Genomic DNA, 26,673 nt, shown 5'->3' with positions numbered 1-26,673 from the left:
ATCGTTGCCTAGAATTCAGTGTTAAACTGACTGCTGTCCTGGAAAGAACACAGTATATGCTCTATGGATATAACAACTGTTGTACTGTTTCTTAAAGGCAGATGCAAAGGAATTATTTTTATTTCCCTTTCGTTATTTTTCTTTAGCACCTTACTTTTAGCCTAAATATCTGAGCACTGCAAGATAAAATCAAACCCACTTTCCTTTCCTACATTTTTGTGCTGTTTAGCTATATTAATAAGTTATCAGCTTTAATTTATACTTTTATTATCGCAGTGACTCAATCTCATTATTCCCAGGCCTCTTGCGAAAATCATACCTTTGTCTCTTATAAGGACCTTCTACAAATGCGCGATCCATATTTATTGAATCTTCCCAGTTTTCCCCAAACTTAAGAAAGCCTCCCCTTTTGTTTGAGTTCACCGCCTGCAGTCTGTCAACCACGTGGGCCCTGTTACCACATCCTCCCCTCTTATTGTAGCATCTACAGGTAAATACTGATCTGCTTCACCTGGAACTTTCTTACACATGAGCACATTTTCATTTAGATTTTGTTTATTGTTCCAGATGGTGAGGTTCAGATCAAGATTGGAGAGCCAGCCACAGAGGAGGAAATGACAGGAGAGATTGAAACACTGACTGAAGAGTCTGGCAGCTCCAAGGCTGATGATGCCCACAATTCCAAAGGCAGCGGATTCTTTGAGTTTGGGGATGAATTGAATGATCAGATGCTCTTTGGAAGAAGACAGTATAACTGCGACGAATGTGGCCAAAGCTTTGCTTGGAATACAGGTCTTATTAGGCACCAAAGAACTCATTGGAAACCTTACGAATGTGAAGAATGTGGAAAGGCCTTTCGGATGAGCTCAGCCCTGGTTCTGCATCAGAGAATTCATACTGGAGAAAAGCCCTATCCTTGTAGTTGGTGTATTAAAAGTTTTAGTCGGAGCTCAGACCTTATTAAACATCAAAGAGTCCACACGGGTGAAAAACCTTACAAGTGTGATGAGTGTGGGAAGGCCTTCAGTCAGAGCTCAGATCTTATGATACACCAGAGAATCCACACAGGAGAAAAACCCTACCAATGTAGTCATTGTAGTAAAAGCTTTAGCCAGCACTCAGGCATGGTTAAACATCTGAGAATCCACACTGGAGAGAAACCTTATATGTGTAACCATTGTTACAAACATTTCAGTCAGAGCTCTGATCTCATAAAACATGAGAGAATCCACACTGGGGAGAAGCCATATAAGTGTGATGTGTGTGGGAAGGCCTTCAGTCAGAGCTCAGATCGTATTCTCCATCAAAGAATCCACACTGGGGAGAAGCCATATCCATGTGCTCAGTGTAACAAGAGTTTTAGTCAGAATTCAGACCTTATTAAACACAGAAGGATTCACACTGGCGAGAAGCCGTATCAGTGCAGTGAATGTGGGAAGGCTTTTAACCAGAGCTCAGTCCTTATTCTGCATCAGAGAATTCATACTGGAGAGAAACCCTATCCATGTAATCAGTGTACCAAAAGCTTCAGTAGGCTTTCAGATCTTATTAACCATCAACGAATTCACACCGGAGAGAAGCCTTACCCGTGTAGTCAGTGCAGTAAAATGTTTAGTAGAAGGTCCGATCTTGTTAAACATTATCGAATCCACACTGGGGAGAAGCCCTATGAGTGTGATAAATGTGGCAAGACTTTCAGTCAGAGTTCCAACCTTATTCTCCACCAGAGAATCCACACTGGAGAAAAACCATACCCTTGCAACAGTTGTTCTAAAAGTTTTAGTCGAGGTTCAGATCTCATAAAGCATCAAAGAGTACACACTGGAGAAAAACCATATACTTGTAATCTGTGCAATAAGAGCTTTAGTCAAAGTTCAGACCTCACTAAACATCAGAGAGTGCATTCTGGCGAGAAGCCCTACCACTGTAGTAGTTGTAACAAAGCCTTTCGTCAGAGCTCTGACCTTATTCTCCACTACAGAGTTCACACAGGAGAAAGACCATATGCGTGTACTCAGTGCACCAGAAGTTTCAGTCAAAAGTCAGACCTTATTAAACACCAGAGAGTTCACACTGGAGAGAAGCCATATAAATGTGTGTGTGGGAAGGCCTTCAGCCAGTGCTCAGCCTTTACCCTGCATCAGAGAATCCACACTGGAGAGAGGCCGTATCCATGTGCTCAGTGTGGCAAAAGCTTCACGCAGCGCTCTGATCTAGTTAACCATCAAAGAGTCCACACTGGTCAAAAGCCACAAATGTAATACCTGTGTGAAACCTTCAGCGCCGTGACCAGTCTTCCCGGATAGCAGAGGGCGTGCCCAGAGCCATTAGCAGCTTTTCTGACACGGGAAAAAGTGAGAAAGTCCTGCCTGGCAGGCAGATTTCCCAGCCTGCTTATGGAAAAATAAGAGAAGGTGTACTTGAGGCTCAAGGCGAGGGGCCGAAGACTCTTGACCTTGGTGGGAGAAACAGGGAGGTTATTTGATGGGAACAGATGTCTTACTGTATATTGCAGCAAATTGCTTCTGTTGGCTTATGGCTTTGCTTCCACAATACTGTAGCATAAGAAGGCTGTGAGAACTACACTCACTGCTGGCGTGGCATAGACCTGCAGCCCTCCCGTATCTATCTCTCTTTTTTTTTTTTTTATCTTTCCTATAATCAGCCTCACTCTCCCCGCAGAGACTGTTCAACTTTGTGCCATCCAGACTAATACAAGGATCCACATAAAAGACTTCTGATCTCATGTTCAGGGTAGCTGATATTTTAACAAATCTTATCTTGGTGATTTTAAGTAAATCCATTCTAGGCAGGCACATGCCTTTAATTTTAGCACTTGGGAGGCAGAGGCAAGTGGATCTCTAAATTCAAGGCTCTCCAGGGCTACATAGAAAAGTCTGCCTTGGGAAAAAAATAGAACAAATGAAGGGTGGAGGAGAAGAGAAGGAGATTGATTCTGAGGAGAAAGACTGCATAAATGTGGGAAAGCCTGTAGAGTACAAATTTGGAGACCATACATGAAGATTCTAAAACAGAATCTTATCAATGCTATAATGACCATGAATAGGTTTTAATCAATGTTCAACCCATGCTTCACTTAAAAATACTAGAAGATGAATTTTTATAACAATTTACCTTAGATCTGAGAATTACTGGTATTGAGGAAATCCTAAGGCGCTCTGGGAGTTGTATGAAAATCTTCATTGTTTGTAATTTTTTTAAGTGAGTCAATATGCAAAAATAAAAATTCTTACCTTTGCTGTGGTCTAAGAAAATCTCTTATTGGGGCACAGTTCACAGAGATTTACATTATAAAAATGTACAAAATTAATACAGAATTTATCAATTAAATATCAGTGTTGAAGATCTCAATAAAAAGTCAAAGGGAAATATATTCATCTTAAAAGCTCTGCCTTTACTGAGTCTAAATTACCAACTGCGTATCAGAAGTTATTTTAGGGGCTGGAGAGATGGCTCAGACGTTAAGAGCACTGACTGCTCTTCCAGAGGTCCTGAGTTCAATTCCCAGCAACCACATGGTGGCTCACAACCATCTGTAATGGGATCTGATGCCCTCTTCTGGTGCGTCTAAAGACAGCTACTGTGTACTCATATAAAATAAAATCTTTTAAAAAGTTATTTTAGAGGTTGGAGAGTGTAGTGGCTATTCCTGGTTGTCAACTTGACCATATATCTGGAATGAACTACAATCCAGAATTAGAAGGCTCACCTGGATCCTGATCTTAAGGCTGGGAGGTTCAATTATCTGACCTGGATCTTAGCATGGAGATCTTGAGGCATAGTGGCTATGAATCCCAGGAGACTAAGGCAAGGAGATCTCTGAGTTCAAGGTCATCTAGGACAAAGCAAGTCCCAGATCCAGGCGTGGTGGTGCACACCTTTAATCTGGGTCACACCTGCTGGAGTCCTACATAAGGACATTGGAAGAAGATTCTCCTCTTCGCCTGCTTGTGGGACTGAGCAACTTCTAGATCCTTGGGCTTCATTCACAGCTGCTGTTGACCATTGTTGGGGAGTTGGACTACAGACCATAAGTCATCAACAAATTCCCTTACTCTCTAGAGACTACCCATAAGTTCTGTGACTCTAGAGAAACCGTAAATCCTATAATTAAAATGTTATTAATATTGGCATCACACATGTGCCCTGTGCTCATGCTGAATGCCTATAAATTCTCTGTTTAGCCCTGAGCCACTTTGTCTCTGGGATTTGATGGCAGAGGTCTGGTTTGGGTTTTCCTAGTGAGCATGAGTCCCCATGATGCACACAATGACATTAGCTTTACTTTCTTTACTGCATTCACAGTAATGCAGACCAACCCAAATTTCGCTTCACACCCTCGGAACGCATGAAAAATTTTTTTAAAGAAATGTATGTAAAAACTGAATATTTTCTCATCTATTGAACAAAAACGGAGCCGTGGTATTGTAGGACTGTAACTCCAGTTGTTCCACCGTATCCAGAGGGATGTCCCAAGGCATAGAATCAGTCAGTTGATAGTCCCCCTAAATTCAGGTAGACCACGACTAGGCACAGTGATACCTTAGCTGACAGACCAGCAGTTCTCAGTTCCTAACATTAACAGCTCCAAACAGCGCCATCGACTTGAGTCCTAGTGTCAGTTTCTTTGTGGCCCTTCTCACAGCCAGAACCACCAGCTACCGGCAGTTCTTGTAATTTTTTCAACAAATGGAGGTAGCTGTTCCAGTCACTGGTTACTAGCCACTCCCAGTGATAACAGCTCTAGGGAAATCAGTCAGCCTGCTTTATCCAGAGATCATAAATACGTCTATCCATCCAGAGGAGATGTCACTGGTACGTATGCTGTGACAATGCATGGGCTGGCCAGATAAGGATGAGAGGAGGGGCAGGTTATACAGGCAAAGGGGATAGACTTCCATGTATTCCTGTCCTGTTGGTGAACTGCAGACTACAGGTGTATGTTGTGAGGGGGAGGGGCCCTTCTAGGTGTGAATGGAGACCACTGACTGACGCAGCTAAAGGAGGGCAACATCATACTCCAAGCCTTCTGTGCAGACAAAGCAGTCTCTCACTGTGGCTGTCTGCATTTCAGAAGATTCCGTCCTGCTGTATCACTTGGTCAGTACTTCATCCTAACACCATTTCCCTGCTTAAGTACTTACTGTGCACTGTGTCCATAACTTGGAATTTGAGGTGCCAGAATAATAATACATTTTCCTTTACAATTTCACAAAAGATTCATTCTTACTGTAGACCTTAACATCCCCAGATTTTTTTTTTCCCTCCAATGAAAGCCTTCTGCTTTCCCACTTACAGATGATAGCAGTCCTCCAGGTAGCTTAGTTGGTAGCATCTTTACTCTTCATCGTTGAGTACAGTACGGATTATTTGAATGTAAGCAATGAGAATATGCAGGTTGAATCTGATGACCCAGACAGTTACCAAGTGACTACTGGGGAAGGCAACATATGCAAAATGGACACCCTGGACAAGGCAGTGATTCACACGCTGGAGGATATGCAGAAGGTTCAAGGTTTTATACTCTTCATACATTGAATTATTAATTTCCCATTTCTATTTTAAGAACAAGGTGAACTAGGTTACTAAACTTCAGAGAACCAAACCATGGAAGCAGGTATATTTGACCATTGTCTGACATATAATTTCTAAAACTCTTGGGCCTCCCTAAGTTATGAGAACAGTTAAGATAGGGGCTGAAGAGATGGTTCACCAGTTGAGAGCACTGGCTGCTTTCCCAGAGGACTTGGGTTCAAATCCCAACACCCACATGGCAGCTCACAGCTATCTGTAACTCCAGTTCCAGGGGACCCAGTCACTTCTGAGCTCTGAAGTAACCAGGCATTCATGGTGTACATAAGACAAAATACCATATACAGAATTGTTTTTAAGTTCTTAAACAACTGTCTTGTTACAACAAACCTCCTTCAGCCTCCCCCAAATTTCTCACTGAAGTAATTTTGGAAAGACCTTATAACCATGAGGGCATGTTGCCAAGGGAACCAAACAATTAGAAAATTGGAACTCAGTCCCAACTCTGTTCCAACTTGACCTCCGAGAAAGAAGAACTGGAGATGAAGTTCAATTACCAGATTTGTTAATATATCTGTAAGGAATCCGCAGAAAGCATAAAGGACAGGATTCAGTGCATCCAGGTTAAAAGATGGCACTCCCGAACATGAAAAGTCCATCCCAACTCCTTGTCATATGTATCTCTCCTGACATTTTGGGTTGTATTTATAATAACCACTAAGTATCTCCTTTATTCAATGGATTCCTTGTAGCAAGTGATCAAACCCATGGATGGGTTTGTAGAAACTTCTGGCAGATCTTTAGCCCAAAGAACCAGTGAAAAAACAAATGTGCAATCATTGGCTGAAGTTGGAGGGGACAGCCTTAGGGAACTGACACCTTCACCTGCGGGCGCTGTGTCCTCTGACCTCACATGTATCATGGCACATGTGCACACACCCACACACATGCACACACACAAATATGTCATTTGTTTTTAGACATTTAAAGTTCCTGACATGAGATCTGTTTCATAGATGAGTTGGCATTATTTCCTTTCAGGTCTCAATATTATTCCTTATTTATTTATTTTTGACAACTTGAGTATGTCAGGAGAGGCTCTTCTCTGTTCGTATCTTTTAAACACACTGCATTTAGATGTCTGCTTTTCTAGGCCATCTAATCTTGCTTTTACCCTTGTTTCCTCTTTTAGCCTGTGTATTCTTAGGTTTGGTTTTGTGATCCTTTCCTAGAATCTCAGAAGTTTTGGTGATGCTTCCCTGTATTTTGATCTAATTGGTTGGGTTGGGTTGGTTTTCCTTATTGATGTTTGAATGTAGTATTTCCTTGACGTTATCTTCCGTCTGCAACAATCTTTCTTCAGCACAGTCAAACATTTTGATTTTCCACCGTATTTTTAATTTAGTTCCTTGGATTTTTTGTTTCCAGTTGCTCTGCTCTTCCCCCCGATTTCAACTCCCATGCTTACCTTTTCTTCTCACCTGCCTTTTCATCCACGGGACTGAAAACACCCATTTTGCTGGCTTTTCTCCTAGGATCTGGATGAATTCATATCCTTGTTCGTCTCCTCTCTGAGGTCCCTGCTCAGTTACTAGTGTATTGGTTGCTTTTTTCATTGCTGTGACAAAATGCCTAAACCAAGGCAACCTAAGGGGCTTACACAATGTAAGAGCTCGGGCTCGTTTTGAGGGTGCAGCCCATCACAGCAGGGAAAGCACAGCACCAGGAGTGTGAGGATTATATAATATATATATACGCAGGAAACAGAATGACAGACACCAGTGTACAATCACTTTCTGCCCTGTGCGAGCACTGTTTGCACACTTTACACACATCTTTTGTGTAAAGATATGAAGGGTGAAGTCAACACCGGGGTCTTCCTCAATGGCTCTGTACCTGATTTCTGAGACAAGGTCTCTCACTAAGTCTGGAGTTTATGAATGGGCTAGATAGGCTGGCCAATGAGGATGTCTCCTTTCCACCAATACTGAGGTTAAGGATGTGTGTCACCATGAACGACTTTGACGTTGGTTCTGGAGATCTGAATCTGTGTCCTTAAGTTTACACAGCAAACACTTTCGGCCCACTGAACCACCTCCCCAGGTCTTCACTTTCTCCATTTTAGTTTTGGACCACAACCTATGTGATGGTGTGACAACATTCAGGGTGACTCTTCTATCCTAAGTTAAAACCCGGTACTATCCAGACAAACCTAACTGTATTTCCCAGGTGGTTCTAAATCTCCTCACGTTGACACTGATATGGATTAACCATCATGAGTTCACCCTTGGTCAAACTGACATCCATGCACATCATTTTTATATCATCCATTCTACCCTTGGCCCGTAAAGGCTCATGTCCATTTCATAAAGCAAAATTCACTCAGTCCAGCTTCAAAGCTCTCTCCCATAGTCTTTAACATAGCCAACACTTCAAATATCTAGTCTTTTCTGAGACTTAAAGCAGTGATCCCTGTAAAATCAAAGCGTGAATTATATACTTCTAAATTACACTGGCACAAAATAGACATTCCCATTCAGGCTACTTCTAAAACTGTCTTCATTAGCTTATCAAATGGCAGGTTTCACGACTCTCGTACATACTTTTGGTTAACCCTGCCCCCACTTATCTTTCTGCCCCCAGGCCTTTTAAACACTTCCACCCTCAATGTCCCTTGCATGGTCATATTTCATGTGTTCTACTACTCCCCCTCACTTTTTTTTACACAACAAACACGTTTAGAACATCTCTCTCTCCCTTGAAGTTTCTTTCAACCTTTCGTGGGCTCCTTTCTGACTTATTGGCCTCTGTATGCACTCCCACATAAATACACATATACAAAAGCTAGAAGCTAGTATGTGCATATGAGATGCACATATGTGCACAGCCTACGATACCTCTGTTCTAAGATAGAGTTTCTCAGTGTTGCACTGGAACTTGCTCTGCAAACCAGGCTGGCCTCAAATTCACAAAGATCCACCTACCTCTGCCTCTCAAGTGCTAGGTGGGACTAAAGGCCGAGCCACAACCACCCAGCTAATTTCATTTTTATGGCAAAAAAAAAAATCCATTGTGTATATCTAACATTATACTGGACCTTGTACATATTTTGTTAAACTTAAAACTAAGAATTTTGTTTTTAAAGGCTAAGAACTAAAAAAAAATAATAATAATGTAAAATGTCATTATAAGGTTTTGGTTTGATTTTGCAATGCAGTGAGTCTAACCCAGAATTTTGTGCGTGTCGACAAGCACCTTACCACTGAGCTATACTACCACCATGTATTTCATTGATGTGTCTTATGGTTTCTACTTCTGCAATAAAACATGACCAAAAGCAAGAGGTGAGAGAGGGCGTTCTCTTACCTCCCAGCTCTCGGGTCATACTCCGTCACTGAGGGAGGCCAGGGTAAGAATTGAAGCCAAGGCTGTGGCAGAACTGATGAGTGGCTTGCTGCTGCTGAGGCTTTCTTACACACACAGGACTACCTGTCCACGGCTGGCACTGCCCACTTTGTGTTTGGCCCACCCACATCAGTCATTAAGAAAATGCCCATGGTCCTTGCCCCGACAACAGCAGCCTCCGCCGCTGCCCCGTGACGCCTGCTCCCTGTCGTCTGCCCGGCCCCGCGCCTTGACCATCATCTCCGCTCCACAGCGAGATCTGGCTCTGGGCGGCCGCCTAGCGCCGCTTGGGTTCCTCGGGGCCCCGATGGTGAGCCTGGCCCCGCCGCCCTTGCCGCGCTTTCGGGACCCGTGCGCTCTGCCACCCACCCTCTTCCTGCCGCACTTCCTCGGAGGGGACCGGCCGTGCCTGGCGCCCGCGCCTCGCACCCCTGCGCCGTCCGGCTGCTGCTTGGTCCCGGCCGCTGCCCCACCACCCGCAGCGCCCAAGAAGCGGCGGAAGAAGGAGGTGCGGGCCAGCCCGGCCGGGCAGCTCCCAAGCCGCTTCCACCAGTTTCAGCAGCACCGGCCGAGCCTGGAGGGTGGCCTTAGCCCGGCACCGGGGTCGATCGCAGCGCAGGAGGAGCGGGGTCCAGCGGCCACTGCCCTGCTATACAGACAGCCCCCACTCGCGAAGGAGGTTTTACAATCAAAGATGGGAAAAATCGGAGAAAGTCGCCCCTCCCCACGGCCAGCTCCTGCGTGGTATACACTTGTGGGAACAACCAAAGATAAGCAGACAGAAAAGCAAATTAACTTGCCACTAACCAAGATCACCTCTGCAAAAAGGAGCGAAAATGACTTTTTGGCAAGATTCTGCTTCCTCTGATAGAATGCAGAAGCAGGGGGGGGAAAAGCCTCTGAAAAATACTGAGAACATTAAGAATAACCATTTGAAGAAATCAGCATTTCTAACAGAAGGGAGCCAAAAGGAAAATTACGCCGGAGCCAAGTTCAACGACCCACCGTCCGCTGGTGCCCTCCCAAAGCCTCCGAGTCACTGGATGGGAAGAACCACTGAGAAACCCAGCCAGAGCCGGGAGCTGATGGCAGTGCGCTTGAAAACGCTCCAAGTGCACACCGAGGCTCGTCTGCAGTGTGTACGAAACACAGATCCCCCGCGTCTTTGGACTAAAGGAAATGGATACGGCAGTGGAAACTTGCCGTGTAGCAGCACCCGACACAATGAGCTTAAGTCACACAAGCAGCTTGTATTATATTTTGTATTTTGTAAATACTGTATACCATGTATTATGTGTATATATTCATACTTGAGAGGTACATTATAGTTTTGTTATGAAAGTATGTATTTTGCCCTGCAGAATGGTGGGTGGTTTGTATATACAGTGGAGCTATTTTAAGAGGGTGCCAAGGCACGTGGAAGACCTTATTTGCACAGGGAGCGAGGTTTTTTTTAAGAACAGCTGTCAAATCTCATAAGTGAAGATCTAAATGTGAACAGTTTACCTAATGTACTACCGAAGCTTAAGTCTGGCACAGTCACCGTAAACATGGACTTAGTGTTTCTCTAAACTGACTTGACTTTTCATCTGTAATTACTAGAAAGCTTCCTATTTTTACCAAACTTGACTTCCAGATATCAGTGTGTTGCCATTATTGAAAAGATTTAAAACACCTCTAATTTTAAATACCAACAAAATTGGTTGTAATCAAATTTTAAATCAATAATAATAATTTGGCCTCCACCCTTAAAAAAAAAAACAAACAAGAAAAAAAGAAAATGCCCACAACTTGCCTATGGGGAGTAGGATGGAGGCATTTTTCTTACTTGAGGTTCTTCTCTCTCGCAGATAAATTTAGCATGGGTCAAGTTGGCAAAAATAACAACTAAGAGGTACAATTCTAAACATTTTTTTTCTTTTTTCTTTTTTTTTTTTTTTTTTTTTTTTTTTGTTCTGGGGGCCGAACTCAGGGCCTTGCACTTGCTAGGCAAGCGCTCTACCACTGAGCTAAATCCCCAACCCCTAATTCTAAACATTTTTGATCGGATCCCAAATGTGTGTGTTTTGTTACATGGTCTTCCCACATAACCTAGATTAGCCTTCAAGTCCTGATCCTCTTGACTGCTTCCTGAGTGATGGGATATGCTACCACACCAGGCTTTAGAGTATGTCTTGCTGGCTGCTGGATATCTTAACGTAATTGTTCTGGGATCTACTGGTTTTTATCCTTCCAAGCCTTAGTTTTTAAGATTTCATTCAAGGTATTATTTTTGTTTTGTTTTAAGACTACTTTTTAGATTTAACAAGACTCTTCCTAGATGAGGGTGTGGGTGAGGGGCGGGGAAGAGACTTCCTGGGATTCTAACCCCAGAGTTCTCAACTTCACCACAAGCCATCTGTCCTAATACTATAGTTATGCAATGCACACTGTTCAGCTATCTGTCTGGCTTTTGCCCATTAGATGCCAGCAGTAGCCATACTCCATGGTGTGACAGTCAAAACTGTTCAGACAATGCCTCCCCTTCAGGCAAAAATCACTCTTTAAAAACACCAGAGAGGGGCTGGAGAGATGGCTCTACAGTTAAGAACACTCACTGATCTTCCAAAGGACCTGGGTTCAATTCCCAGCACCCACGTGGCAGCTCACGACTGTCTGTAAACTCAGTTACAGGGGACTTGACATACTCACAGAGACATGCAGGCGAAACATTAAATTACAAAACAAAACCCACCAGAGAATGTTCTGGGGATTGTGAGGTCTAGTGGTTCTCTACCCCAAAGATTGTTCTTTACCCAGTTTCACATGTGCCCATAACTCTTCGAATACCTGGGCAGAATCTTCTGGAGAACACGTCCTGTTTTCTCCCGGCAGATTGTGTCTTACATCCCAAGAGTCCAGCCACACTGGACTCCTGGGTCCACTAGGCTTTGCTCCACTTGGGAGACCACTAGGCTTTGCTCCTCCCTCTCCATGTGGTTGCCTAGAAACTCCAGTAATAACCCAAAGTCCACCAAATTAGTCTCTCATCTCATCATCCTTTGCTTCTAATATGTACTCACTACTAATTCAGAGAGGTGAGACCTGGTCCCTGTAACTCCACTTTGACTGAAAAACTTCTGAGTGATTAAAAAGCCAGCATATTAAACTAATTAAGAAAAATGCCAAAGAGAAGAATGTTTGGTATTGTGAGAGGTGAGTGGGTAGGGGAGAACCTGGGTCCAGTGGTACAGTTAACTTTACAGAAGCACCCAGCTATCTCAAGGAAAAGTAACAAGCCAACATATGGACACTTAGGGTTATAGCTGTATTCTTCTAAGTGTATATGATTGTGTGTATGCGTCACCATTTACGCAAGTTTCCCAGGGAGGGTTTCATCGAGAGACTTAGTTTGAGGAGAGATACACATGAGAATATAACTATGAAGAACTGGATGTACTTGAGATGATAAGAGCAGACGGTTGGAGCAGTGCGACCACAAGTGGAGCCTCCTGTGAGGACAGAGAACCAGTTAGCACTGGCTGAGTTTGGACTTTTCTTCATGCACTGAGAGCCTATGAGGAGGTCTACGCAAAAAGCAACATGACGGCTAAGACTAGTGTGGAAAACAAGGACCATACAGTTTTAACTCTTAAATGCTTTACTGGTTGGGGTTTTTGTTGTTTGAGACAGATTACGTAGACCAAACTGGCCTGAAACTCAAGATCTGCTGGGATTAAAGGCATCTACCAGCACCACATCCTTATGTATTTTCTTATGAGGGTTTATAGTAGAAAATAGATAAAATAAAAAAAATACCCAAAACTTAACTTGAGGCCACAATCCAAGTAGTATTCTAACACTATAGATTTCATTGGTGCGAAACTATGCTGTGTGTAAACTTTATGTGTGTTTAAGCCATATTTTTATGTGGTTTATATACATATATACACATGTATTTGTGTATCTTAGGGTTTCTATTGTGATACAACACCAGAACCAAAGGCAACTTTGGAAGTAAACAGTCCATTCTGCTTAGATTTACACATCACAGTTCATCATGGAAGTACTCGGGGCAGGAACTCAAACTGGGCAGGAGCCTGAATGGGCAGAGACCTTGGAAGTGCACTGCTTACTGGTTTGCTCACTGTTTGCTCAGCTCACACTCTCAGACCATCCAGGATCATCTGGCCAGGGTTGTCCCCACCCACAATGGGCTGGGCCCTTCCCCACCAACCATCAATCAAGAAAATGCCCTACAGCCTTGCATAAAAGTCTTTCCCCAAATCAGGAATTAGGCTTGAGTAATAGAATGTCCCCTACCCCAAAACCAAGTTAAATAAAGGTAATTTTGAAGGACTCCACGTACCACACACGTGAGTTTTAAGACAATGCCCTAAGAGTTAGCCAGGTACAGCAGTGTGCTGGCGGCCAGCATGACACAAGCTCGTCATTCCGGAAGAGGGAATCGTAACTGAAAATGTGCCATCACCACAGTAGCCTGTGGGCAGGCATGTGCTGCATTTTCTTGATGACTGATGGGAGAGGGCCCAAGTTCACTGTGGGTGCTGCCGGCCCTGGACTAGTGGCCTGGGTGCTGTAAGAAAGCAGGTTCAAGAAGCCGTCAGGTAAAAGCCAATAACCAGCACCCTCCATGGCCTCTGCATCAGTTCTTGCCTCCAAGTGTTTGTCTTGAGTTCCTGTCTTGCTCCTGCAGACAGGAGTTAAGTCAGGGCAGGGACTTAAAAGGAGTTGTTTGATGGATAAACCCTTTCCTCCCCAAGTTGCTTTGGGTCTTGGTGTCTTATCAGAGCAATAGAAGCCCTAAGACAGGGGCTGGAGAAATGGCTCAGCGGTTAAGAGCTCCGTCCGACTGCTCTTCCAGAGGTCCTGAGTTCAATTCCCAGTAACCACATGGTGGCTCACAACCGTCTGTAATGAAAACTGGTGTGTCTGAAGACAGCTACAGTGTACTCGTATATATTAAATAAATAGATAAATAAATAAATAAATCTTTAAAAAAAAAAAAAAAAAAAAAAGAACCCCTAAGACAAGCATAGGTTTATCATACCTGGACCCAAATGAATCTGGATTGAGAACTGTTGGAGGCAATGTTTGAAAGTCGTTCAGACATGAGAGCCAGAATTCAGCAACCATTAGAATGTCAAGAATGTGAGTGGTTGTGGGAATCGGGGAGGAGAAAGACTAAGGTAACACATGGCAGAGGTTAACAGAGCCCAAATCATAGAAGGCCGTGCTAATTTTATTAACTTATATAATGCATGAAGTCTCTAATTTTAAAACTACAAAGGTTTGCTACAAGTCAGTAAGAAAATACAAATACCCTATATATAAACAGGACAGAGGCCAAATGTGATTATCTTAAACAAGAAAGGGACTTCATTGGCTCAAAAATCTTTAAAGTCCAGAGGTAGGGCAGGCTTTAGGCACATCTGGATCTAGGGCCCCCAGAAAATATCAGAACTTAAGTTTTCTCACCATCCCTGCTGGCCTGAATTTCTCCTCAGTTATTCTCTCCATATGGTAAGTGTGCAGGCTCACATTGTCCTTGGGTCTCCAGCGTCTCCAAAGCCTTTTTGCCAGTGGTTGCGGCTCCTGAGCACTCTCCCTGGCCTGCTTTACACTGTATGCCTACTCTCTAAGCGCTGTGGTTAGGATGCTGTGTGGCTCAGGCCAGGCCTGCTCACGTGCTCACCAAAGCCATATGGGATGGGTTATCCACAATCAATACAGATACCGTTACCATAAATGAGGGGAGAAGTGCAGAACAGACACCCATACATAACCCAATACAAAGGCAAAGAAGCTATGAATGAACAACCCTCAGGGAATTGTAAATGACCAATAAAGAACTCCAACTTCAGGATTCATCAGGGAAGGCAGGTAAGGACAGTTTCCTTTTTCTCTATCAAGTGTAGGTAAGGCTATGTGGGGAAATGGACACTTTTCAGAGCTGATGAAGATTACACTGATGACTAGAGCATCTTAATAGCTAACCATGCACCTCACAGGAATTTAAATACCAGAATATTTAAGACAAAGGTATCTTAAAAATCCTATATAATCCTGTTTATTTGAAAGGTGTTCACGTTTCTGCATATTCACATGGAAATATGTAGATACTGTACCAGGATATACAGCACACTTAAAAGTGGAACCAACCAGAAGCCCTGAAGAAAACAGTCTCTTCTCTGACACTTGTCTATCTTAAGTTTTGTATGGTGTTAACTTTAGTAATTTATACTTTCAGAAATAAAGAAAGAAATGGGCAAGGCCAGACAAGGACATAAAAATAGCCAACAGACAAAAAATATTCCATCTTACTAATAAAGTACAGCAAAAAAGTGGAAAAAAAGAACTGGTCTCCAGGATGAGCATCAGACAGGAGTGCGGCAAACAGGCATTACTAATGGAGTTATAAAATTAGTACGGGGCTGGAGAGATGGCTCAGCGGTTAAGAGCACCTGACTGCTCTTCCAGAGGTCATGAGTTCAATTCCCAGCTACCACATGGTGGCTCACAACCATCTGTAAAGAGATCTGATGCCCTCTTCTGGTGTATCTGAAGACTGCTACAGTGTACTTATATATAATAAATGAATAAAATCTTTAAAAAAAAAAAAAAAAATTAGTACAAGGTGGACCTCCCGCCCCAAATGCCAATATGTACTTTATGAGCCAATAAATCCATTTCTAGTTATTTGTGTTAGACACAACTACATAGGTAGTAAATGTAGGTCTACAGATGTTAGCCATATCTATTATGTATAAAGAACCTACTAACCCTCCACTATGGAGCTGGTTAGATGGACTGTGTTTTCATGCAGTGGAATACTATGTAGCTATGAAAATGTGCACATCAGTGTGGGGAGTCTCACCACAGATTTACAACGGAGACGTCACTACCTCAGGCTTGCTGAGGACTAAAGCACGGTAAAGCACTATAGTTGGTGTGTGCTGTACTCAACCTCGAAGGTCAGCTATTAATTTAAAAGACATTTGCTTAAACGGGTACAGAGCTAAATTTGGAAGGATAAGAAACCAGATTACCACTATTTCTGCTAAATCTGTTATCTTTGCTCATCTTTTGTTTTTGCTTTGTGAAAAATTCAAATGGGTATACACAATAGCTTCTCAAGTTTTTTTTTTTTTTTTCTTCTTTTTTTTTCCGGAGCTGGGAACCGAACCCAGGGCCTTGCGCTTGCTAGGTAAGCGCTCTACCCAACCCCACTTTTCAAGTTTGTTAACTGGAAAAAAAACAAAAGATGTAGGACTTAAATTCCATCACAGACCAACCAAAAAACCCAGCCTTGGGAATTTTAGCTCTACCATGTCCAAGTCACACATTCTTTGGGTCTTTTTTTTCCCACAGATTCTAATCCAATGCTTAGCAATTGTTTCAATAGAGAAAATGTCCCCTAAGCTCACACAGGTGTAAGACAGGCTGCAATGGTCAAACATCAACTAGGTGTGATTATTCAAAATCACTAAAAGCCACTAAACTGTCTGTTGGGCCAGTTAGTCTGCAGGCCTTAACAGAACTGCTAACCAGAAAGGTGCTGGTTAGGCCACTGCTTGGCACCTGCTACAGGCCTACTTCATTACTGTGCACCCCCAAAATATATGTCAGCAATCACTAACTGTAAATTAATTTGTTGAACAAGGTCAGTTAAATACAAACCCCATCGCTTCCTTTTCCTATACACCCTCAGGGTTTTAGCCCAGTCCCCTTTCACAGAGCCTTGTCTGAGCTTCCTTCCCAACAGGAACACGGTGTCAGAGCTGACAGACCTCAGTGCTCACCAACTCTAATGCTACCTTCTGTGCTTTCACATCACCAGGCAGCTTTGACCTTCGAGACAAATCTACCCTAAAGTTGTTAAGACTGACATTCCACCCAGAGGCTACTTACCCTTTACCTACCTAGCCTAAGAGTTCTGCCATCCCTGCAGGCTTTAATCCTACCGGGAAAGAAGCCAGGCGTTAATAAATAAGTAAGGCAGGTTCAAGCCACTTTATCTTAGAGCAGAGGAGTTTCCAGCTTTATTGGACATTAACTTGTTTCCTCTCAGCCACAGAGAAAGACCCAAACAAAAGTCCCTACATTTTCTTGTATAACTTAAAAATACATTATAGCATTACTACATATTTATACCTCAATAAATCTTCATCTATAAAGCACATTTCTTATAATTGTTCTCAGAAAATCATGAACAAGCGTCATTCTGCCTCACCTCAGCAGCGGTGCTGCATTTTTTACTGCTTTTCACCAGGTTCACTCAAAAACCTCACTTTTCACGTTAAAATTTGACGAAGCACCAGATAGGACCCAAATAACTGGAGCTATAAAATATTTGTACTTGCACGGATAATTTTCCATGTAACAATGCCTGTCTTACATATAAAACAAAACAAAACCAAACAAAACCTCTTCTCTTACCCAATGTTTTAACTTCCAGAGTTTTCCATTTAACAGTAGAACCACAGTACTTGGATTCTTAGCCAAGGCATACAGAATCCTACTACTAAAATGTATTACTTTTAATACTTCTTTAAAAAAATGTGTTAAGACTGTAGATTAGAAAATCAATTCTGACCGTTAATAAACTAGTTATTAATAGCTTAGTTGTTTAAAGTACAGTCCATTCAATGTGTAGCTACAACCACAATGCTACTAGAAATGTTTGGATTTTTAAGATTCATAAACTTTCAAACTAAGAGTGTGTCTTGAGCTCACCTCTGAAGAACGCTAAGAGCTGACTAGCTAGCTCTCCCTCCAAACACAACACACTGGCAAGAGAACTACAACTCTGGTGCTCTCAGAGGTGGCTGGGAATGCTGATGGGGAAACCCCGTATGACTTACAGTGGAGCGAATACCTACCTGCTTAGGTAGGATTACAGTACCCAGCACAGTGCACTGTCGGTAGAAACGTTTAATAAGAAATGTATGGCTGTTTTAGCCTGGTGTTCAACCCTTTTGTACCAAAGGAATAAAAATAGCAAACCTGATATTGCTGCCCACCCTATCATGGAATTCCCTGTCCTTAACTAGGATGAGGCAAAATGAGTTAAGAGTTTTTCTAAAAGCCATGTCATACATATAATTACTTTAATTTTACATTTGCCTTTCAGTATCACTACATTCTTCCTTAGTGTTTGATTTACCATCACTTCTACAATTGTCTGTGTTTACACAGGAAAACCATTTTAGTTAGTAAGATTCCCACAAGTTAGGTAAAATCACTTTTCCTTTGGAGGTTTCCTGCAGACTGACTGTACTTAAGAGACGTGCTTCACCGGGGAACTGCCCCAGTTGTCCCTCTGCTCCTGGAAGTTTTGCTGCCATCTCTCGTCTGAGACCTTAAGGCTTATCTGACTGCGGCTTTGGCCTTTATCTTCTCAACCTGAACAAAAGGAAGCTAAGCTTTCAAGGATGGTTCTAAACCTTGAAGATGGGCTTTAGATTTTACAATTCCTGTGTTGCCCTTTAAAACAAAAAGGTGTGCACCCTCACAGAACACCACTCCAGTGATCAACACAGAAATAAAGTAGCTGTCTGAAAAAGGGGAGAGACGGAGAACCAGGCATCTCATTACTTGGGGAGAAAAAAAGAGAATATAAACATCACATGGAAAATTTAGGTTATTAACACCTGAATTATTTAAAATTTCAGTTTCTAGGCAGGTATAACACCATTTCTTTCAAGGTAATAATGGTGAATGAAGATTTTTTTTTATTTCCCAGTAGATTTTCTCAGTCAATGGGGAAAAATAGTTTCCGTATCTCTTCACTTTTTAATTTTGTCTTCATTTCTGAAGAAAAAGACCTGAGTGCTGATTGTTTCCTCATAATTTCTTAAACCTTCACAACATTTAAAAGTTTTTCTGCATTGTGTCTTCTCTGATGTCTAAAAAGATTTGAGCTTTGACTATAGGATTTCCCACACTGAACACATTCATACGGTTTCTCCCCAGTGTGGATTCGCTGATGGTTAATGAGCCCAGAATTCTGGCTAAAGGCTTTCCCACATTCAAGACACTTGTAGGGTTTTTCTCCAGTATGGACTCTCTGGTGCTGCACAAGGATGGAGCTTCTGCTGAAGGCTTTTCCACATTCGACACATCCGTAAGGCTTCTCCCCACTGTGGATTCTCTGATGAAGAATAAGGGCAGAGCCCTGACTGAAGTGTTTCCCACACTCATCACATATGTGTTGTTTCTTTCTGGAAGGATTTCTCTTTCTTTCAAACCTGCCCTTGGGAAAACAGGTTTCTCCATATTTGAAAATCTGAGGAACACCTATGTTGAGAGTGCCAGGAACCTCGTGAGACTCTCCCGCTGAAGCGATCTCCTGCTTTGGGGCCAGAGCTCCATTCTCTGCCGTAGCATCATCATCTGAAATAAAGAGAAAATGTAAATATCACTCAGTGCCTAGTTGGAGAGAGAAGAACTTAAGGAAAGAAGTGGGTTTTGTTGTTGTTCAGACAAGGTCTCACTATGCAGCTGCTGCCAGCCTCAAACTTCCTATGCAGACCAGGCTGGCCTCGAATTCAGAGATCTGCCTGCCTGTGCTTCCCAAGTGCTGGGATTAAAAGTATGTGCCGGGTTGGGGATTTAGCTCAGTGGTAGAGCGCTTGCCTAGGAAGGCAAGGCCCTGGGTTTGGTCCCCAGCTCCAAAAAAAGAACCAAAAAAAAAAAAAAAAAAAAAAATGTGCCACCATGCCTGGCAAAAAAGAAGATAACTTTTTCATGAACTAAAAATAAATAGTTTGTGCACATCTGAGTATATAAGGTTGACTACTCTCAAAAAAAAAAAAAAAAAAAAAAAAAAAAAAAAAAGGAAGATTATGCAGTTAATGAGCTAACGGCATGGCAGCAAAATGACACGAAAGGTTTTATCTAAATTTAACACAGGGGCTAGAGAGATGGCTCGGCCATTAAGAGCACTTGATCCTTCAGAGACCCAAGTTCGGTTCCCAGCACCTATCCTAGGAAGCTCACAACCATTACAACATCAGCTCTAGGGGATCCACCTTCCTCTTCTGACCTCTTGGGTACAGGAACAAGTGACATACACACACATACATAATACACACATTTAAAAAAATAGAATAGGTGACAAGCAGATTATCAGATAAGGGGGGAAATCAAACTGATATGGTTAGGTCTGAAAAAACTTTGGAATAAAAAACAATGACCATTAAAAAATGTTTTTAAAGAAATTACATCAAAATAAAGGTATAACATAAAAAGTCTGTCAAGGGGACTGGAGAGATGGCTCAGAGGTTAAGAGCACTGACTGCTCTTCCAGAGGTCCTGAGTTCAAATCCCAGCAACCACATGGTGGCTCACAACCATCTGTAATGGGATCTGATTCCCTCTTCTGGTGTGTCTGAAGACAGTGACAGTGTGCTCACATACATAAAATAAATAAAATTTTAAAAAAAAAAAAAAAAAAAAAGTCTGTCAAACAGTAGCTACTGCTGAAAGAGGTTAGTATGTCATGGCCAATGCTGAACTTAGAGCAGAACACAGGAGTCCTGATGGAAAAAAAGGCCAAGAACTGTGTATGGTAACTTACACTTTAACTCCAACACTCACAGAAGGCAAGGGGAGGAAGAAGTCTGAATTCAACGCCAATTCCAAGAACAAAGCAAGTTCCAGTCAGGACACAAAGACCAAGTCTCAAAGAACAGGACAAAAAAGCTAAGGCTAATCTGAGGCCACCTACATTAACTAAAGCCATGACACTTCAAACTCCAATACACAATAAATGAAAGGTTCCCCATTAAAGAAATGTGCTCCAACTTGGAATTTGTCATGAGAGCTGGAAAAACTGTTCAAGTCTTAGAAGTCTATGTCTAGAAAAAAAGCCTCAAGTTTAAGTGGCAGCACTGTCTGCCCACAGGCAGGGGTAAGAGCAAGTCGCACCAATTTTCCTGGAACTGTAACAGTAGAGAGAGGACAGTTGTCACACAGAGCAGCAGCACTCAAAAGTCACCAGTGATGAATGACACAAGAGTTGATCAAGCGAGAAAGCAGAAGAGCGGGAGAGCCAAGGGCCTGAGGGCATGAGGCTGACAGACTTGAAAAGTCAAGGGGCCGGTGGACACACGACCTGAAATAAATGGAATGTTCTGGATGTGAAAGCGACTAGAGTGCTAAAATGAGGCCAACAGGGAAAAACTACTCTGACATTCAGGAAGAGGACATGTTTTCTACCCATGAAAGCACATCTTGAAAGGATACAGTTCCGGAACTATCCAATGGAACGAGGTCCCATGACAGGTAAAACCAGTGTTGCAGATTACACCTGAACCCCAGTTCTGGTTTGTAGCACCCCTCTAAGGAGAAGAACGCTGCTCATATCTTAATTTGTGGCATGCTGGTTATTATTTCCACCTACTCCAAGGACTGATCCTGAAGCAATCTCAAACAAGATATCACAGAAGCAAACTGCAGCCCGCCAGTTTAGCATATACTAGGTCACATAAACAAGTGCACAGCATTAAGTACCAGTGTATTGCAATGCTCTCTCCTGACCTCTGATGGTACCTGCACCCACATGCACACACTCGTGCACAAGTTACACATAAGCTTTAAAAGACAGATAAATCTTTTTAAGGGAGCTGGGCAGAAGTTCAGTGGTTGAGCACGGACTACTCTTCCAGGGTTAATTTCCAGCACCGACAAGGCAGCCCACAAACATCTGTAACTCCAGCTCCCGGAGAGCTGACATCGTCTTTTGATTTCCAAGGGCACCCAGCACACACATGCTACAAAGACACACATGAAGGCAAATAAAGACTCTAGGGAATATTACAGGGAAAAACTGAAATAGCTGAAATTTTAGGAAAACTTCAGTGATACAATAAATAAAAAGGTTGTGGGAGGTTTCAGATAAACTCACCAGGTCAAGTGATAAAAGACACACGCGCGCCCGCAGTAAACAAGCAGTGAGTTGTTGTCTGCACAGCTGTTAAATATGCTCAGAATTTGGAGGGAAAAAAGATAAAGGAAATACGATGGGAATTTGCTTTGTGTCCGCAGGACTTTGACATAATTCGTCATGTTTTATGGTTTGTTTTTAGATTTGATTATAACTTCACATACACACACAGCCAAAATCATTGAAAGTGTAAGTTAAAAGAATAAAATATAATCCAACAATAAAAAAAAAAATTCACTAGGTCAGTACAAAGGAGATGGAAAGCAAAAGAGCATGAAACGCTGCAGCTCAGGAATCCCATGAACAAAGCAGCCTTGGCTACAGGTCCTGGCTGGGAAACACACAAATGCTACATGGGCACAAATGTGAGCCCTACACAGGCAGGTCTTCATGAAAGAAGACGGCAAAACCGCTGAAGAGGTTAATGTCTGGGAGTAAAAGTACCTCAGGCCAGTGAATCAGTCAGCAGAAAAAGACAAGCTCTTAGTGCAGACATATTTCTAAAACTGCAGACTAAAGGGGGTTTGCCACAAGAACAAGCAAAGCACTCTGGGGAAAGGCCACATGGTGTCCTGGTCCTCACCACAGTGCCTCAGAGAGTGGAGTTCCCAGGATGCCCACTTGAGCTGGTTCTCTACGGCGTCAAGCTCAGAACTCGGTAATCCCTGAGCGTCTTCTTGAGATGCTATCTCTTCTACAAGTACTTCCCGTTTCCGCCGACGGAGAGAAACCTGAAAAAAAGATTTGAGTTTGGTTGAGAAGGGACTCTGACACTAAGCAGTATAACAGAACATACAAAAGACATGAGAACCCTAGCTAGCAGCACAGCGGAGGTCCTGCCGAGTTGCAAGGACACTGGAGGGAGGTACAGACGTAACTTAGCCAAGTGCAGTTAATCCAGCAGTTTGCCTACTGCTATGTTAGTGTCCTGCCTCGGGGAAATGAGTCAAGCATGCTCACCGGCTGTCCAGGGTCATCAAGTTCACTCTCCAAGTCCTCCAGAACAGTCACTGCCTCCTCTCCGTTCTCTGGGTGATGCTCTCGAACCAAAGTCTGTAGCTCCTTGGGGAGGATGGCGACAAACTGCTCCAAAACCACCAGCTCCAGTATCTGCTCCTTCGTGTGCATCTCCGGTCTGAGCCACAGGCGGCACAGTTCTCGGAGCTCCCTCACCGCCTCTCGCGGTCCTGGTGAATCCTGGTATCCAAACTGCCTGAACCGCTGCCGGAAAATCTCCGGGTCAGGGAGATGGTTCCAGGAAATGCTCGATCCTTCTTCACCGTCAGGATCCTCCTCTAGTTTCACTCTCAGAATTTTTTCTTCTTCATCTGGATTTGGGATGATAAGTATTGAATCTTCTTCCACTGACTGGGCAGACATCCTGTTACAATACCTCCAAGAAAAGGCAACAGAGGCAAGGTACAGACCTCAGAGAAATACCTGTTTTCCTCAAAAGTACTCCTAAGGTACAAGAAATAAAAAACACATAAATCACCAAGTACCCCATGATATTCGAAAAGCAGAAGGAAAAAAAAAAGAGATACATTGCTTTACTTGATTAAAACTTGTAATCAATAACTTATACTGACTGAAAGTCTGCCATAGCTGGTAAACCACAGCCTATTTAGCCTGCTGCCTGCTACACCATCCGTAGAGAAGTAGTGTAAACATTTTAATGACTAAAAAAGTACAGAAACACTTCATGCTGAGAAAATATAATGTGTCTGTCTAGGACCAGCAAGGTTACTCATCTGGCAAAGGCCTGATGACCTGAGTCCAATGACCAACATGTACATAAGAGAAAAATTACTTCTGCAAGTCTGGTCTTCACAAGTGGGACAGACAGACACACACAGAGAGACAGACAAACACACACAAGATGTAAAAATGTCTTTAAAAATGGTTTATGTACACTGTTGTTTTTGCTTGCATGTATGTCTGTGTGAGGATGTCAGACCCCTTAGAACTGGAGTTAGAGACAGTTGTGAGCTGCCATGTGGGTGCTGGGAATTGAACTTGGGTCCTCTGGAAGAGCAGCCAGTGCTCTTAACCACTGAGCCATCTCTCCAGCCCCATTAATATGTTTACATTTTGTGTATATAAGTCATTAAATTTAATCGTGGTTTGGGCTATAATGTGGTAGAGTTGACAGTATTCAATGATTTCAGCTAAGATCTAAAACAATGTAATATTTACCAGCTTGCTCTTTTTAGGACATATAGTCTACAAAGGGTAATTTAATAACCTACAGTATCTGGGTAAGATGCAGTCTACCTCAGTGTTCTCCAAACGTCCTGAAGCTTGGGACTGGAGAGTTGGTTCAGCAGTTAAGAACGCATTCCCCTGCAGTGGACCCTGGTTTGTTTCCCTGCACCACAAACCCCTCTCTCTTCTCACCTCCTCAGGCACCAGGCAAACACACAGTGCAAATATACATAAAATAACAAACTAAGTATTCAGAACAGTAGGACACATAAAACATGTTTTTTGACATTTATTTCGTGTTGGAACACATCAGCACAGGTGTGGAGGTCAGGGGACATTAGTTCCTTCCTGCTATGTGCAACCTGGGATCTTGGGAACAAGCCCCCGACCTGATGAGGCACCCTACTTTTCACTTTTTGCAAACCTGGAGTAGGAAACAGATCAACCGTTCTCCCAGTTAGAATCCCCTGGAATGAGAGACTATCCTTACCCATCATGCTCTACTGCTGAGCTAATCCCCAGAATTGTCACAAATACTCTAATGTTTGTTTAGGAACTCCCTAAACTTAAAATATATGTGAAAAATGTTCACTAGTAGCTAGGTATGCGCCCAAAAGCCCAACATGTAGGCTTTACATGCAGAAGCAAGATTATCGTCATCCAACCTGGGCTATTAGATCTTGTCACAGACTTTCTTTTACACAGATCAGTAACAGATCACATAATACTGGAGAAGGAACTATTTCACATAACATACAAATGTTACTCAGGCTTCCACCACACCATACATACATTTAAACTTACAGTGACAAGCTTCAACCACAGCAAATTCTATTAGGAAAAAGCACTCACAACTTCTCAGTGGACGGGAGTCTTTTCCCTGACGAAGCTTCCCCTAACTTTTCCTTTGGGGAAATCTGAGCTACTTTCTGATGCTTTTGGAATTTGCAAAATCATAGCCGTGCCACGGTTTACAGCACATAAAGAATAATAAGTTTACGGCTACTGTTTATTAGAGCCAAGAACTTAAGAAACAGAAACTTAAGAAAACCATATTGAAACCGATCAAGATGAAGACAAAAGATCAGAAAAGGCTGTCTCAAACTGACAGGTCATATAGACACTCAGGAGTGGGATGGCCTGATATCAAAATCTAAGTCCTTATTCCTGGACCCGATTCTATCAGCAGTCAAGCATTTCTACGTGATAGAAACTGCTTTTTCTTTTACTTTGTACTGCACCAAGCTCGTGGGATGTGGAGGAAGGCCGTCCGACACTCGGCGGGATCCTGGTCTTCAGCGACCTCCCGCCTCACAGCGCTGAGCCCAGCCTGCCCCAGCAACTCGGACGTCCTCTTCCCAGCATTCACCAGGAAGGGCTGCAGAAGCCCCAGAACCACCCCGCCACACAGGACAGGCACTTCCGCCCGGGACCGGCGGGACTACAAATCCCAGCAGGTCGTGCGCGAGAACGGCCGGATCCCACCTCGGCTTGAGCGTCTCCCAGAATCCTCCGCGAGTCGCTAGAGCCTCGAAATAGAACAAAACCGGCCCGTGGGGGAGGGGAAAGCAGGCCGGAGAGGATGCGGGCGCTGGAGGCTCTGCGGACCCCCGAAGTGCCGCAGGTCGCCGCCGCCCTTCCGCCGCCGCGGCCTTTTATGCGCACGTCCGGAATGCTGAGCGTCGCCGGCCTCTGGACCCTTACCTGAGCCCCCGCCTCCTCGAACCCTACCCCCGTGCGCTGCTGACCTCTGGCTCGGGACCCGCCGCAGCCTCGTCGTCCCGGGCAGACGCTGCGCCGCCGCTTTCAGCCGCTTCCCACAAGCCCCCGGCGCGCACGGCTTCCGGTCCGCAGGACGGGGGGTGGGGGGAGGGAATGGGGAAGCCGAAGCCCGGAGTTGCCATGGGGACGCGCGGTGAGCGGGGGAGGTGCAGCTTGATGACAATGGCCGCATTGAGGCTGCGCTTGGCCTTGCGCCTCTCGCTGAGTGACTGTTGCTCTCTGTTCCACTTTAGAGAAAGGAAAGGGGAGCAGGAGGAACGTGGGCCGCAGTTTCACAAGTGCCCGGTGCTCCTCGCCGGAGCCCTCTGGAGTAACTAGCGAAAGAGGACATTTCTGAAAACGTGCCATAATCGTGTCAGGCACCGTCGCTGTACAATACGTGTAAATCGTTTTTCTCTACCCGCACATCTTTACTTATTGAGCCTTTGGCCCTGAAACAAGGTTTGCCTCTAAACATGCCCCAAACCATTGTCTTCCACTACTGTGTTTCAAAGATTATGACAGATTATCAAAGAAACAAGATAAAACTAGTTGAGACCTTTATCACAGAGAATTGCAGAATATAGGCATGCTGGTTGTTTGATGCCAAAAAGCAGCTGCAGGCATAATCACTTAGATCGCCTCATTTCCCTATTTAAAGTGGATCTCAGCTACCTCAACTACCTTGACATTAAATAATTGTTACATTGTTCTGTAGGCCATCACTGGTCTGTTGCCTGCCTCTGCCTTCTGACCATGCGTGACTTGGACTTATTGTACAGCCTCAGCCTCACTGACCA

General features: G+C 43.5%; 2 protein-coding genes and 1 pseudogene across 3 annotated transcripts; 2 read left to right on the top strand and 1 right to left on the bottom strand.

Annotated features, from left to right (window-relative positions):
* Positions 1-557: 557 nt before the first annotated feature.
* Positions 558-2,894, top strand: LOC116884660 (zinc finger protein 271). The gene has a single exon (XM_032885822.1). The coding sequence runs from the start codon at positions 615-617 to the stop codon at positions 2,259-2,261; it is 1,647 nt and encodes a 548-aa protein (XP_032741713.1). The 5' UTR covers positions 558-614; the 3' UTR covers positions 2,262-2,894.
* Positions 2,895-9,250: 6,356 nt separating this feature from the next.
* Positions 9,251-10,873, top strand: LOC116884665 (annotated as a pseudogene).
* A 6,071-nt stretch (positions 10,874-16,944) lies between these two features.
* Positions 16,945-25,982, bottom strand: Znf24 (zinc finger protein 24). 2 transcript variants are annotated; one of them, XM_032885834.1, is made up of 4 exons: positions 25,861-25,982; positions 22,868-23,368; positions 22,491-22,638; positions 16,945-19,353 (listed from the first exon to the last, which is right to left on the bottom strand). In XM_032885834.1, the coding sequence occupies exons 2-4, from the start codon at positions 23,285-23,287 to the stop codon at positions 18,815-18,817; spliced, it is 1,107 nt and encodes a 368-aa protein (XP_032741725.1). In that variant the 5' UTR covers positions 23,288-23,368; positions 25,861-25,982; the 3' UTR covers positions 16,945-18,814. The 2 variants fall into 2 exon arrangements, with proteins under 2 accessions (XP_032741725.1, XP_032741726.1); XM_032885835.1 differs by having other exon boundaries at positions 25,817-25,936.
* Positions 25,983-26,673: the final 691 nt, after the last annotated feature.

This window comes from Rattus rattus, chromosome 15 (genome assembly GCF_011064425.1).
Source record: "Rattus rattus isolate New Zealand chromosome 15, Rrattus_CSIRO_v1, whole genome shotgun sequence".
NCBI classification, from domain to species: domain Eukaryota; kingdom Metazoa; phylum Chordata; class Mammalia; order Rodentia; family Muridae; genus Rattus; species Rattus rattus.
Note: the sequence above shows the minus strand (reverse complement) of the source record. Positions and strands in the feature narration are given on the sequence as shown.